The 15,229-nt window shown below is 40.3% G+C and overlaps 1 protein-coding gene across 1 annotated transcript in view; it reads left to right on the top strand.

Moving 5' to 3' along the window:
* The window catches only part of LOC124141148, a 45,426-nt gene extending 30,718 nt beyond the window's left edge, over window positions 1-14,708 (top strand). Inside the window, exons 2-3 of the mRNA XM_046509059.2 lie at window positions 13,369-13,506; window positions 13,907-14,708. Of these exons, the coding sequence (XP_046365015.1) occupies window positions 13,369-13,506; window positions 13,907-13,974 (206 nt within the window). The 3' untranslated portion in view covers window positions 13,975-14,708. The remainder of the gene's footprint in view (window positions 1-13,368; window positions 13,507-13,906) is intronic.
* Window positions 14,709-15,229: the final 521 nt, after the last annotated feature.

The following is a 15,229-nucleotide window of genomic DNA, read 5'->3' as shown; positions in this document are numbered from 1 at the left end:
GACTGATGCCGATTTATAGTGCTAGCTCACTGAGATACCATGCTGCAGTTTAACATGAATACCCCACTCAGACACAGTATACTGACTCTGAGCCGACCAGTCCTTGTTTTAGCCCATTAATGCCGAGCGCCAGACAGGGTAACAACAAGTACCATCTTTTAACGTCTTTTGGTATGACGCGGTCGGGGATCGAACCCCGGACCTTCCGCTCTCCGGGCGGATGCTCTACCACTAGACCACGGAGGCGGTCTCCAGGGCAGGGGGGTGTTGAGTAGAGTAGATAAGGGTAGAACAGGAACCAGAGTAAAGAAGGCTATAAAAGAGCAGGACAGATCGTTACTGATACAGACCAAAATACCTAAAAACTCGAGGACTGAGTTATCTCTTGTTTCCTCACTCCACAGACAGTTGTGGAATATGTAAAAAACATCGGTGCTCCTATCTCAATTGATATTGATATTAACATGGTAACCTTTATTTGTCACGCCTACATTATGAATCCTTCTCATACACAGCAAATAGTGTGTTGTTGGGACTCTCATTTTGAAAGTAGTTCGCTCGTCAGCTAATTAATAAATGTAAACACAGTCCAGCACACATTTTACCCCTGTCGTGTCGAAGACGATACGCGGAGGTCAGATCAATTCAGTCTGTGAAAGCAAACATTTGATTCCCGTGCCTGTGATGGCAAAGACTGCTGTAGACAGTTGTGACAAAGCTGCTAATTACGATGAGTGATAGGAGTGCCATTGACTGCAGACAGGGGTCTCCTCGCGTAAAGATGGGGGAACTTGACTCATCTCCCCTCAACTTCCGAGTGAAGAGTTGATTTCCTCCCCTGATTATCTTACGGAGACGACCCATTAGCACGTACGTGAAGTGGGAACTGCATTTTTTGGTGTGTGCATTATTTGTTATATGCAGGATATGCCTGCTCTGTGTTTTAGATACAAACGCCGTTCTTTGGGTTTCTTTCTAAGACCATGTTAAAAAATTCAGAGCCCGGATTCGGAGGCTAAAGGGTAATGTATTTAAGTTTTTGAAGTTTTGAGCGTTTTTAAGCCAGAACTATTCCACCCTGGACTGAATGTCAGACTGTGATAAAGGGGGGTTTAGGTGCAACATGAATTCTGTCACCAGGGAGGGCAGACAACACGTTGTGTATCTGGAATCAGACGATAACAGTATCTCTCTGTGGAAAAAAACCCATTTGATTTACGGGAAATCACATTGACATTGGGCCCACGTCTCTTTGTTAGATATCCAGGGTTTAGCATGGGCGAGGAAAGCTTTTCTAAGATTCGCCTGTCAGCAGTTTCGTGATGTTTGAAGCTCACTGCTGTATTACTTTGAACGTTTGGATTACAAGAGGCACAACCATATAAAACAGCGATATTTCATTGCAGATCTAAATGTGGAGTATGAATCGCTGCTTCTTTTAACTTAAATGATTTCAAATAGTCAATCAGATCAATTATTCCTAATGGGTTTTTAGATCCAATCAAATTACATGAAAACATCTGCTATTGGATTTTTCATTGGTAAAAACAATATCAAATATTTGTGTTGTTCGGAATGTCATGATCTTGTGATGTGACTCGGCTTAACAACCTGCTCCGTAATCAGTGTTGCGCTAACCTGTTCGAGGAGAACGAATACATAAACACAATTTCCCATCAAAGAGCCAACATTTTATTACAAAGTGACTCTACAGTTTAGGTTCGTTAAAAAGGAGCTTCTTCGATCTGCAATATCAAACTCAATTGGGGTTCTCTTCAGCACAGTGAGTATGCGTTATTGATGTCTGAAAGTGATTTCAGAAACAACAAGCCACACAAACTCAACAAGACAGTCTATCTGAGTGCTAGCATATCACAGTAAATTGTAGTCATACTGTAGTCTCTAATGTTGGCGCTGGAGCTTACTCACTCACTCACTCACTCAGTCACTCACTCACTCACTCACTCACTCACTCTATTTGTTGCGGTGTCAAGTTGGTCCGGGGGTTGAATATCTTTGTGACCGTTGTCATAATGGCTGGTGTTTCAGGGGGGTGAATATATTTGTCATAACTCTCCATCATAATGACAGGTACTTCAGGGGGTGAATATCTTTGTCATAATGACAGGTAATTCAGGGGGTGAATATCTCTCTGGCTGTTGTCATAACGCTTGATTTTAATGGCAGGTAATTCAGGGGTTGAATATCTTTATGACTGTTGTCATAACGCTCCATCATAATGACAGATAATTCAGGCGTCGAATATCTCTGTTACTATTGTCATAACGGTCAGTGTGATGCAGACGTGTTTTGCAAACCATGAAATATGTTGCTCTTTCCACACAACGTTTTGCAGACACTGGTTCATTATTTGACGTGCACAATTTGCAGACGAAATGCCAACAATACAGGTATCTCAGTTGAACAGGTATCAAAGAGTTAGTCATCATCATTTTTATTGTTTGATGAGAAGAAGCAAGTAAAAGAAATTGTTATGATCAAAGCCATAATATGAGAAAATTTAGTACTTTTTATACATAAATGTATACTACTCAATGTTCAATAAGGATTAAAAGACAATATTGTGGAATACAATACATATCTATGTCAAAACATGAGTAGAGTGTTTGCAAACCGCTTCATTTGTATGTTCGTATGCAACTAAATAGATGTTCCCCGCCGTTATATTGATGGAATGTTGCTGAAAGAAACGTTATACTATACTCACTCACATATGTATAACATCATCGAGTTAATAGCAAATACTTTGTCTGGATGTTGGGGGTTGATGAGAATGATGAGAATATTACTGCGTTCATATGGGGTTCTTATACAGAGTTCAATCTGGATTCCCCCTTCCTGTTTAGAGACTAATGTCAGCGGTTGTCTCATTTCCAGCTCAGTGTAATACTTGATGATTTCAGTTAATCCGCAGGTCTGGATCGTTATAGGTCGAGTTTCCGGGGGCCATGTTGCCTAATACGGCGGCAGTATGAAGATGTCCGAACACCTGCAGGCTCAGTCAGAGCGCCACTCTCACACCCTCACTTTCCCGCCAAGATTAATGCTGCTCCATTGACCACTAATACTTCACTGACAGACAGTTTTCACGAGGGGTGTGATTGAGGCCAGAGTTCAGGCAGAGGGAAATTACTTGACGCAAACTGAGCTCGAGGGAGAAGCTATATTGTAGCATCTGACACGGCACAAATTAGGCAATTCCGTATGTATTTGATAGTGGATTGATGATGAGAAGTCCCACAGCCGACAGCACTGAAGAGATATTTACCAATGTGTATCGGACATTGGTTAATCTGCATATAGTTCCGTGTCTGAATGAAAACTATAATATCGCCCCCACTACGTTTTCTCCCCTTCTCCATATTTTCTTATAATCTGTTGCCTGAAGCTGTAAAGTGTTTGGAAGTGTAAAAATTGGTATTTATTTACAGTATACATTTTGATCGATTCTCCAAGAATCAGCGGTATGTTTTAAATTAGTTGTCACGTCTTGACAAAGAAAAAGCCAATAATGTCTCCATAGCAGACAGTTTGAACACTCAGGGGAATGGTAGTCATGCACGCACTAGAAAGATGACAGGTTCAATAAAACCAAGAGCGTGAGTTCCATTTCGTTCTTAAAAGTGTCTGGGTAAATATCTCCTCAAGAACACTGAACACTGCTTAACGCCTTATGTAGACACGGTCTTTTTTATCATGGCATTATGTTTGGATCTATCAGTTTTGACATTAAAACGCGTGTCTTGTAGAAAGGTACCAAAGCGAAAGACTCACGGAATTTATTGCCATCCATATTCACTTATAGAACGACGTCTACCATCTTTGGCACCTTTAGATACAAGAGCAAAATGTTATGCCACCATTTTAAAAATTTCTTACATCTTGAGCCCGCCCGATTTTTTTCTGGTGCAATAATCACGGCCAATTTGACGTTAGCGACGCCTGTTTTCACACGTTAGCCGCCCAACAACTCGTCAAACGACGTTGCAGAACCTCCTTCATTGTGCTGTCCTAGTTCAGCCGCTAATACGTTTTGAGATGGCTTATACCGCATCTGAGGCCTTAGTTCTGACCAGTTCGGCACTCCCCGTCTCCTGACCTGTAATCCACCTGTCCAAAATCTGATTGTGGTCATCGAAGGCATAGATCAATACACACTGCTCATAGAGATAGTCAGAGTGTGCGTATTAACTTAGCACACCAAAACAATGACAAAAACAGACATCAAAGTATGCCCCGTCACGTATGCTTCATTGATTTGGTATTTGCAAAAAGCTTAGGGCAAGCTGTGTGATAGGGAGATAATGGTTTTAGTGCTTCAGTAGATACAAGTTAATAGAGCTGCATACATTAGGGGTTAATAATTCTTTTAAAATATTGAGGACCGAAATTTCCATGGAAGTTGTGTTTTGTGGAATTGCTGTATATTTTGAAAAGGGTTGTTACGACTGGGAACAAAGCTTTAAAGAATTTGTCGGGGAAAGTCGAAAATGCAATTCTTGTCTATAGCAGATTCATTGGATTCTTATAAAATAAGTAACATATGTACGAGATCCCATTGCTTTGTTGTAGATGCATTATCAGAACAATAGCCTTGACGTTCTGTGAATGATATTATTCATTGTCATGGTTACTGTAACACGAGTATTATCCTCTTTAGATGTAGTGCCACTGGTGTCTTCGACGGTCACGTTTGTTCATGCATGCTTTATACTTAGTATATCCAGATCACATATAAATATGTCTCTCTAAAAGGGAGTAGACTGGGGACAGTCCCTGTTTTCAATATGAATTAATAAATAATTGTATAAAATCCGAAGCATATTTTCCCCATCTACCCTGTTTTGTTCCGAAAAAATGAAAACGCTTGGAACAATGTTTAACCTTTTGCATGTCGTTTGTTTGTTAAGGGGTATTTGATACATCGTTTACATGGCATTATCATCAACTGGAAACTGATCCAGTTTAATGTGATGTATGCTTGATGCCACGATAGCCTGACGTGTTAAGGGTAAATATTACATGAGTTTTTTAAAAAGAATTTCGGCAAGTGCCGCCATTGGAACACGCATCTCGCGTTATATATATAGACTGGCATGCACTTCATCAATGTGCACCTGCCGCGGAGGCAATCTCCCGGGAGTCTGACAGAACGAACAGGGGGTGTCAGGGGGACTATACAACGAAGGCCGGGTCAATCACCATTAGCTTGCTGTAAGTGAAATACTAATCTTCAATTTAAGCTGGATCCGAACACAGATCCTCTCAGGAGACATGGCGGGCGTGAGGTCGCCAGGAAATTGTCAGGCGTTTCTCGTGCCTTCCATCTGACCCGAGGAGTCAATTGCGTCTCTGCTCTCACTTTTATCTGTAGAAATTAATAGATAAATTCGACCTTTTGATGCTCCTCTGTGCCTTAAGGGAGCTTCGGTGAGATTACTGCTGTCCCCAGCGAGGCTGGAGAGATCCCCAGTGAACGACTAATGCCAACTGTCTCATAGACGTTTATTAACAGGCCACCAGACATGCCAAGATTTACTGCTACCATTTAAATCGAGGCTTTGAATTTTGAGCAACCCGCACAATCCTTGAGACACTAAAATCCCCTCGTACTTAGAGAATGATTGATATAGTGTGCTTGACGTTACAGGGCGATGTGTATGAGGAATACCACATGATTAATATGTTTGTAACAATCCTGTCTTTATTAACCCATTCAATAGAATTAACAGTTTACAGCAGGAAATCTGTTTCATTAACAAGCGCCCAACAGAACATTGCATTACTTCCAGAGCGTTACTTGAGTATCACCGTGGTCAATTAATGACACCGTATATTGCCTTTTATCTGATTATCAGATTCCCTGCATTGACAGAGATTTATGTTTCCATCTGTTGCAAATACACGCCTGTGTCAGTATATTATCGTATGTCAGATACACGACCAATCACTGTGTAAAGTCAGGCAGACAGCTTTAGGTACTAAAACACCAATCCATTACAGCGTATTCTTGTTAACTTCATGTATTTCCAGATTCGTGAATTTACGTTGCAGTTTGGTTGCAGTAAAGATATAAACATTGGAAACATATAGTCGAGAGGATTTGATGCTGTTAGTTTATAGTTGACAGTCATGAAATCCAACCTTTTAATGCAACGAGAGAAAAGAATTATGTGACTCCCTGTAATGTAACACTTGTACTCTTTGCAGAGATGGTGGGGCTAGTATACGCAGAGTACAGTCACAGAGCTCAATACACTGGGAACAGAATCTACACAGAGAATTGTAGTCACTATACAATCTGACAGAATCCACATACAGAACTCCACACACCATGAATAGAATCCACACATGGAACTCCATACACTGTGAACAGAATCTACACAGAGAATTGTAGTCACTATACAATCTGACAGAATCCACATACAGAACTCCACACACCATGAATAGAATCCACACATGGAACTCCATACACTGTGAACAGAATCTACACAGAGAATTGTAGTCACTATACAATCTGACAGAATCCACATACAGAACTCCACACACCATGAATAGAATCCACACATGGAACTCCATACACTGTGAACAGAATCTACACAGAGAATTGTAGTCACTATACAATCTGACAGAATCCACATACAGAACTCCACACCCCATGAATAGAATCCACACATGGAACTCCATACACTGTGGACAGAATCTACACAGAGAATTGTAGTCACTATACAATCTGACAGAATCCACATACAGAACTCCACACCCCATGAATAGAATCCACACATGGAACTCCATACACTGTGAACAGCATACACACCGATAATTGTATACACTGTGATAAGAATGCCTACAAGGAACACCACACACCATGAACAGTATCCACACATAGAACTCCATACCCAGTGAACAGCATATACACCGAGAATACATTATGATGGGAATACGCACGTAAACACCACATATACACCACGAACTGAATCATGACGCTTTCTCACATCACCGGATCGCACTTTCAAATTATTTTACATTGAGATCAAACAAGTTGAGTACCAGCTTCTACAGAATTTGGCTGTGTTGATATATCATGTAATCTACAACTTACATGTACCACTCACCCATTATTAGGTGAAATTGGGTTTAACGTCGCGTCTAAGATCTCACCCATTATAACCATTGTACTTATACTACGAGGCTTTGGCCTGCGGTTCAGAAAATAAACAAGTTGATATTTTGCGACATACGCATATCCGAACAACTAATGCCTATTGCTTACATTGGTGCTCTACTGTCACGTCTACTGGCTACGGTGACTGTTACAAAACAACATGCAAAATGTCATTATTCTCTTACATGCGGGGTAGCCTAGTGGTTCAAGCGTTCGTTCGTCACACCGAAGATCCGGGTTCGATTCCCCACATCGGTACAATGTGTGGAGTCCATTTTTGGTATCCCCCGCCGTGATATTGCTAGACTGCTGCTAAAAGCGGCGTAAAACAGTACTCACTCACTTTCTTACATTATACAAAGATGTATGGTGACAGAGTCATGTCAATATGCCTTCTTCGTATATACGTGCATGTTTTGCAAAGACGTTGCATTTGTGTACATCAAAACGACTTTCGACCAATAATTTGCTTAAATAGTCGATTCTGATGAGTCAAATAGAGGTTTCAGATCATAATAATCACATCCGATTGAAACATTTGACGGTCGTCCGTCCCCCAAAGGAGGCTAATATTTGTAGACAATTACTTCTTTCTCATTGGTCGTCACGATATGGCTGAAATACTGCCGATGTGACGTTAAATCTTAACTCACTCACTCACTCACTCTTTCTCATTGGCGGTTGGCATTTTGAAATATTAATATGTACAACTATTGCTAAATGCAGATCACTTCAATGATGAAAGAAAACACGATAGCATACGACTAAGAGGGTGTAGTTTAAGTTTGGGACAACAGAGAAATGTGGCGCATATACATATGCGCGTTCGGTTCTAGCATCAATTCAGAGCGGTTATATCTCTAGCCAGTTCTACGTCGAAAACTCATTACATGTACATTTATCTCCTGAATAATTCCTGGGAGGTGGCACTGAATGTGACCACAATATGAAGTATTCCTCTCCACGCCTCATGCGGTTTCTTATTTTCTCAGCTAAATATAGATACAATATGACCATTGGTCAACTACAAGCTGACATTAGACTTGTCATGTGAACATTGGCTAAATGAACAAATAGTACTAAATACAAGTGCAGCCGGACTATTGACAGAATGCACACCTAACGCTGCATACACCAGCGACCAGAACGCACACAGACAACTAAACACAGCTTTTACTCGAACCAAGAAAGAATACGCACACAAACCTGAATCAATACCAAATCAATGTAAGTAAATTCTCAGACATGCAATCGTGAGTACAAACAAGAACAGTTCTTACATTAAACCTGCCCGTGCCATCATTGATTATTTGTCAATGAGCATCTTGTAGGTATTGTTCCAGTTCCTTCATAACAGAACCGTGTACGCTAAGGACAGAGATATTTCACTCTGCTTTCAGACAATATTAGCTAATTTGCAGTTGCCATTAGTAACAAACAGCTGCAGCACAATGCGGTATTGATGCATGAAGAGTAGGGGAGATATTACCTCGTATGCCCTAACGTAGTTTTAAGGGATCGCGTGATGGTTAATTGCATTTCACCGAAGACATAGCTTGAATAAGTGAGTGAGTTTGCCTAAAGCCACGCGAACATAATACTTGTTACAGCATAACAGTGACAGTGGTAAGGTCTAGTAATAGGTAATATCGTTGGTGTCACTAAAAGACGGCCAGGCAACAATTTTCATCTTGTAATTCAATCGCCAATATGATAAAGGTGCACTGTCGATGCCTTAGAAAGAAATAGGAAAATATACAACAAACACATTCACGAATGTGTTTTGAATATGATAAAGACATCATGTATCTGACTGTCAATATGAAATGGTGAATAAGAATGGTCATGCAAGACACATTTAGTTTCCATCTATTAGAATTAGTTATACCATACAACTCAAAGTTTCACAGGGAAAACTCAGTTGCAAAATGGAAACTGAATTCGAATGTGGTCGATTGCTTGGAGGTGATGTATGGATGTTGATCAATATTGCGATCGACCTCGCGAAACTTATCTTCCATTGAAAATAACCATAAAGCTCACGAGCTTTAAAATTTGTACTTTGATCTTTGTAACAGAAATAAATAAACTAGTATCCCAACCAAACATCATGTGGCATAGATTAGAACAAAACGCACGTAATATTTGGGCTGCTATGAAATTGTCTTGATAATGATATATCCTTATCATAATCGGTATTGATATGTGTTATGAAATAAGTCGGAATGAACCCTTAATGTGAATCCGAACTAATTCACATTATTTTTACTTAATGATTTCCATTATTACGATAATCAGCTCTCAAACAAACCCTTAATCATTTTTGGAATGAAATATAGTAGGAAAATAACGTTTTTATGTATGCCAATGATGTATAAAGCATCCTACTTTTAATAACTATTTGAAGGGTTTCTGTAACATTTAAAATACCACCCATACTTGAGGGTTTAGAGTGGTTCTAATCAGATGTGATGAGGACGAAGCAGCATAAAATAGCACGCGCAATCCGCCGTGTAATGAGTTGCCTCAGGCAGGCCGGACTGATATCTTCCAGTAGAGGGGGAATAACATCACATGTCACATGCTTCGCTGCTCAACACCCTATCACATGACAATTAAGAGCAAATATAAGGCTGCGGGGAGTTTTAGATGTTTTTTCCATCAATGCCAGAGCCAAGATAAAATACCGGTTTCAGAACCGTTCTTATTGTGTATTGACATAAACTATTTAGGAAAATATCTCAGAACTCATGACCTATTTACCGTATATACTAGCGCAATAAAGAAACTGTGCTTCATATAAAGGGGTGTAAATGTTATGTTATTAAAAATAACAGCATGATATTTGGTCGTTCGTCTGATCAATGTTTTATCATAACGTCATTAACACAGCCCACAGGAGACAGAGCGACATGTCCTACAAGAGCGTTTGTGTCACAACTCCATTTACAATGTCAGTATCGAGTATGACCAATATTTGAGTTGATTAAGGCGAGGCAGCGGCGCTGCATTGAAGACACCAAGTGATTGAAAACAGCCTGCGGGTGTTGTTTCCAAAAGACAACCAAAGATTATCCCAAGTGAGCTGTCGTTAATGGCTGGTTTCGGTCCTATCGTAGGTGTCCCATCTCATTCCAGGCATATTTTAATGGGGAAAGGTATGGAGAAACAACCGACCATGGCAGTACAGCAATGTTATGATGTCTCAAACAGTCGGTTACAACACGTGCAACATTATCCTACTGCAAAGTGTGGTAACGTCTCTGTATTTGCACAAAGGGTAGAACATGATCTCGAACAATGTCGTCCCGGTAGCGCAGGTCATTCAAATTGCCATTACGAATGATGAGTTGGATTGTCCCATGAGTCTTGATGGCACCCCTTGCTATGACACGTCCACCTCCAAACTCACGAAGTTGGGAGATGCGCGCGTTGCTAAAACGTCCTCCCAGACGCCAGTCGACCCCTGTACGACCATCAGAGCTGTCAAGATGAAACCCGTGAACAGTATACCGTCCCAGTCTTGTCTTCTGAGCCTCAGATGCTGTCTTTAACAAGGCAGTCGTGTCTGAAGCAAAATCGTGGAAGCAGAATTGAGCGTAGCGCTGCGTCGGGGATGGTTACGTATTGTGCTGCCACTAATTGGCCTCAATCCAAGAATTGTTCGAACTGTTAATGAGGCAGTTTGGTATAGAGACGCACCAACCGAATGTGGTTGTCTTGTTGACGTGAAGTCTCACGTGGACGACCGGCCCGTTGCAAGTCATGAGTTTTGCCCTGCTGTAAATAACGTCTCCAAAGAGATGATATTAAGTCTCGGTGAAGATTAAACTGTCCATTCCTGTTTGATGCATAAACACAGCGGGTAGATGTTGATTTTCAACAAGCCGTGGCATTGTGTAAGCGTGAATTCCGGCTAAACAATTGTTTATGAGCAACTGCTAGCTAAACGATCATTGTGTGCTGTTCACATAACAAAAACCACGTGAATGCGTATCATGCTCCAAAAAACACGCAAACATTCAAATTGTGAATCACGACCTCTAATGTATGGGAGATCTCTTCATGAACATGTATTGAAAAATGCGAACGTTAATCACAGTTTTTTCCATGAGTAAATATACACTATTCTTGGAATGTTTACAGTGTTATCACTGTCTGTGAATTCAGTTTCACAATCAATTTATGCAAATGGGGATCCAGACTTGACACATGTACAGTTATAGCAAGATATTCCTGATACCAATTTACAATATGTTGTTTCTCTCAATATGTGAATCTGATATGTGATGTAGTGCATTCAACGATTGTTTTATTAGTGAGGGAAACTGAACCGACGGTCTCGAGTAAAAAAATACGCTTCAAATCTGTCGGCATCAAAGGTTACATTTTGCAACTTCAGTTGTTTCTCTTTTAAGATAATTAACACCGAATCCTTTGGAAGCACTTTTTAACTCGTGACTTGAATGCAACTACTGGCTGACGTCTTGAAGAACATAAAAATATAATATAAAAAGACGTTGTCTCTATTTGGCGTAACACGAAATAAAACGTGTAGTCATTATGTCCATTTCAAAGATTACAGATGATTGTGTTCAAGGGCTTTTACATCAAAAGTACATACCGGTTATTTAGCATAATTGACTCGTACTCCATGTTAACGATAGCGACGTAATCACTGATCGTGCGAAAGGCGAGTAAACACCATTCAAAGCTTCAATCAATGCACATCACAAGCAGAGGGAATTAATGGATGTGACAGTCAACTTGACGCTGCAACATCTTCTTTACATCCACCAGCACTGGAATCGAATCTTTACAATCTTTTAGAAGAACATCAAACACTGTATAACCAGCGCGTTCTCCAATACACGTTCTCTTGCCAGCGCTGCTATTTTTGCCCGTGAATTAAACTCTGACCGAAAAGCCATCCGATGCTGCCCCATTTCAGTCTGCGAAGAACCTTCTTCTTTCTCATTGTTCTGGTTCTACTTCCTGTCTTGAAGGTTCCTTCCTTCCATGAAACATATCCCAGTCACCTGGCTCAAGGTCTTGATAAGAGTATCTCTTCGTCGTAATAACATTACAAGATACTGGTGGATTCCACCCTTCTTGGAGGATCGGTGCCAGATGCAGGTGCTGCTGCATAACATTAATAAGAATATTATGGTTACTAGATGTTTGAAAGTATGCATGTCGATTAAGTGTAGAACTCAGAAGTCCGTGTATGCCTTTAATGTTGTTGACGAACCAAATGCTTCCTTAAGGCTAATTAAATACTATAAAGGGACCATCAAAAGAAATTTTCTATTTTCCGACCAACAAATATCCGCATGACAAATCCCAGGATGCTTGTTATTCAACTGCCTCTGATTTAATATTCCAATCAGTAGTCTTGGTTTTCCTCTTACTTGCACATTTTCGTATGAGAGACAGATTTGTGTTTCAATTTTCCGAAAGAATTTTTTTTTTGTCGTTTAAGATCAATCCAAGAGGTTGGTGTAAAAACATATATGATATGTGTATGGTGTTAGTGATTAATGTCAGCCTAGCTGTTTGACGTTGTCGGTTCTCGCGGGAGCTTTATATGCTACAGACCTGGCAGGAAATCAATAGGGTGTCTACCTTATTTCTGATGTTTTATACATATCCCATACAAACCGGGTTATATTTTTCAGAATATTCACTTCCTAGGAAACAGTTTTTTGTTTGGTATTGATTTGTCGAGTGTGGTTCTTTTAAAGGGGGACTGGGCACGACCAATTGGTAGTCCTAGCAAGACTTGCACGCCCACTTGTTGCCTTCTAACACAAATTGTAGAATATATATGTATGCATATCTGTATAACAGTTAAAAATAACCTTATTTACACAGAGACGATGTTTCTCCGTTTCACACAAATTTCAGTATCAAGGCTGGAAATAGTAGCTAGAGTGTGGAGTTGAGTCCCTCTTGGAAGGCTGGGTGAGCTACTTCCTCTAAGAGAGTGTCAGTCAGTGTATAGGAGTTGAGGCGAAAACCAATTTAATCTGTATTAATCCATTTGCCGTAATTTGACAAATGTACATATTGAGGGAAGCATGAGTTCATTACCGTATTTGAGTAAATGAAATTTCTGAAAAAATAATACATAACTTCCCTGAAAAACAAAAAGACATTATTATTTTTCATTTTACTCCTAGGTGAAGGTCGGACGAAGACAATCACGTATAAACCAGTGGAACAACGTAAGACATGTTGGAGTAACGACGACGACGACGACATGGAGGATGGCAACGGCAGCGACGACTCGGATGAAGAGGACTCAGACAGCGACGTAGGCAAGTAGTTCCAGGAGGTGTCTTATTAATCAGATTATGTAGGGGAAATGTTCAGTTTGATGCAAGGCCCATGTACTATAAGTTACAGTTTACAATCGAATGCTAAGCTCATATGTCAGAGACGTCGCTATATAAGTGCAATTATCTTGGACGCGACGTTAAACCCAATGTCACCTCACCTCATATGTCACAGCGAGGAAGTCCTCAGGAGCGATAACAATGCGTTTTCCAGATCTAGCTATAGGAGTTTCATTCTTCTAAAAACTTGTTGGTTCTGATCTTTCTTGAGTATTATTTGTCGAGGCATTATTAGATATATTAAGACTAAATGCGACGTTTAAACTCAATAGATTGTGGTAAGAGGAAGCCCTATCTTTTATATTGTTAATCGACCTTTCAGGTGGGGAAAATAATGGCCCCGGGCGCTCTTCCGATGAACAATCTGGTGAAGAAGACAGTCTCCTATAGGTTTCCATAGTGATAAAACTTTGACGATATTCCTGAACTTCAAACTATCCAATCAGCGAGTGTCTAACCGCTTGAGTGGGATGGATGTGATGGCTTTCGGTGAAGGATGCCCCAGAAATCCTTAGGTTAAGATTAACCAAAGAAGAAGCGCTTGGAGATCCTGGAAATTAATCACACAATCTTATTCAAATGAGAAAACAGTTTTAATGGGACTAATCCCATTTGTATGGATGTTTTTGTTGCCAAAGCCCCATACGTGTACAGTTTAGCGCCACTGATGTCCATTCTGTGCGTTTTAATCATGTTATATTGCTTCCTGGAACGGCTACAGAGGGTTGGAGACGAGGGATTCTAGGCAGAGCCTGGCCAATCAATCATACAGTCAGACTTGGCCTCAGAGACAACAGTCTCACTGTGGAGGCTTGTTTTCATCAGACTATACTTGTTGCTGGCAAGGGAACAACCCAGTGGCGTTAAAACAGGCAGAGTATATGGAATGACTGGTTGTGAAGAAATACATTTCAGAGTATGTCAGCAGGTTGAATCGGATTTGTTCGAAGACGCTGTTGACATTTACATTTGTCAAAATATTATAATTCCAGTTAGTCAAATATGAACGTGTATATACCATATTATCAGTATTTCCTGTAAATTGACATTTTGTACATAAGGACACAGTTGTGTTATCATTTCTTTACACTCGCAGAAATAAATATGAATTAGTGTTGACATCATTTAACCTTTCTGTGATATTGAGTATTATTCTATTTTAGAGGCATACATGACTAAATTCCCTCCAGACACTGAGAAAGGTTAAAAGCTGAATCATGACAGAGTATTAGTGACAATGCATCCAGCGACGAGACTGTCTGGCTGTTCTTTCGAACAGGCTGAACCTTCCTGATCACACACAAAACAGAATGGAGGAAATGAATACTTTAATTAGAAAATGGAAGTCCTCTCTGCATATTGCACTTCCTCTCATGCCTCGGATATTAAAACATGTGGTACTCAGGCATCAGGCATAGAGCGTTATTGGAAAGCCAGCCCATGAGGGGATATTGCACCATACGACCTTCTGTGTTGCTTGTCTTGTCAATGCTGTAGTCAGTCTGTCATAACACCCCAGCCTATATATGTGCAAGTAACATGTATGGCTACTGTCGAGTAACAAGTAACATACTCGTCTTCTGTCGGGTATCAAGCGGCATACACGTCAAGTGTCCAGCAACAAGTAACATGCAAGTCTACAGTC

Source organism: Haliotis rufescens, unplaced genomic scaffold, assembly GCF_023055435.1.
Source record: "Haliotis rufescens isolate VD_foot unplaced genomic scaffold, xgHalRufe1.0.p SCAF_11, whole genome shotgun sequence".
NCBI classification, from domain to species: Eukaryota; Metazoa; Mollusca; class Gastropoda; order Lepetellida; family Haliotidae; genus Haliotis; species Haliotis rufescens.
This window is presented reverse-complemented; position numbering and strand designations above follow the sequence as displayed.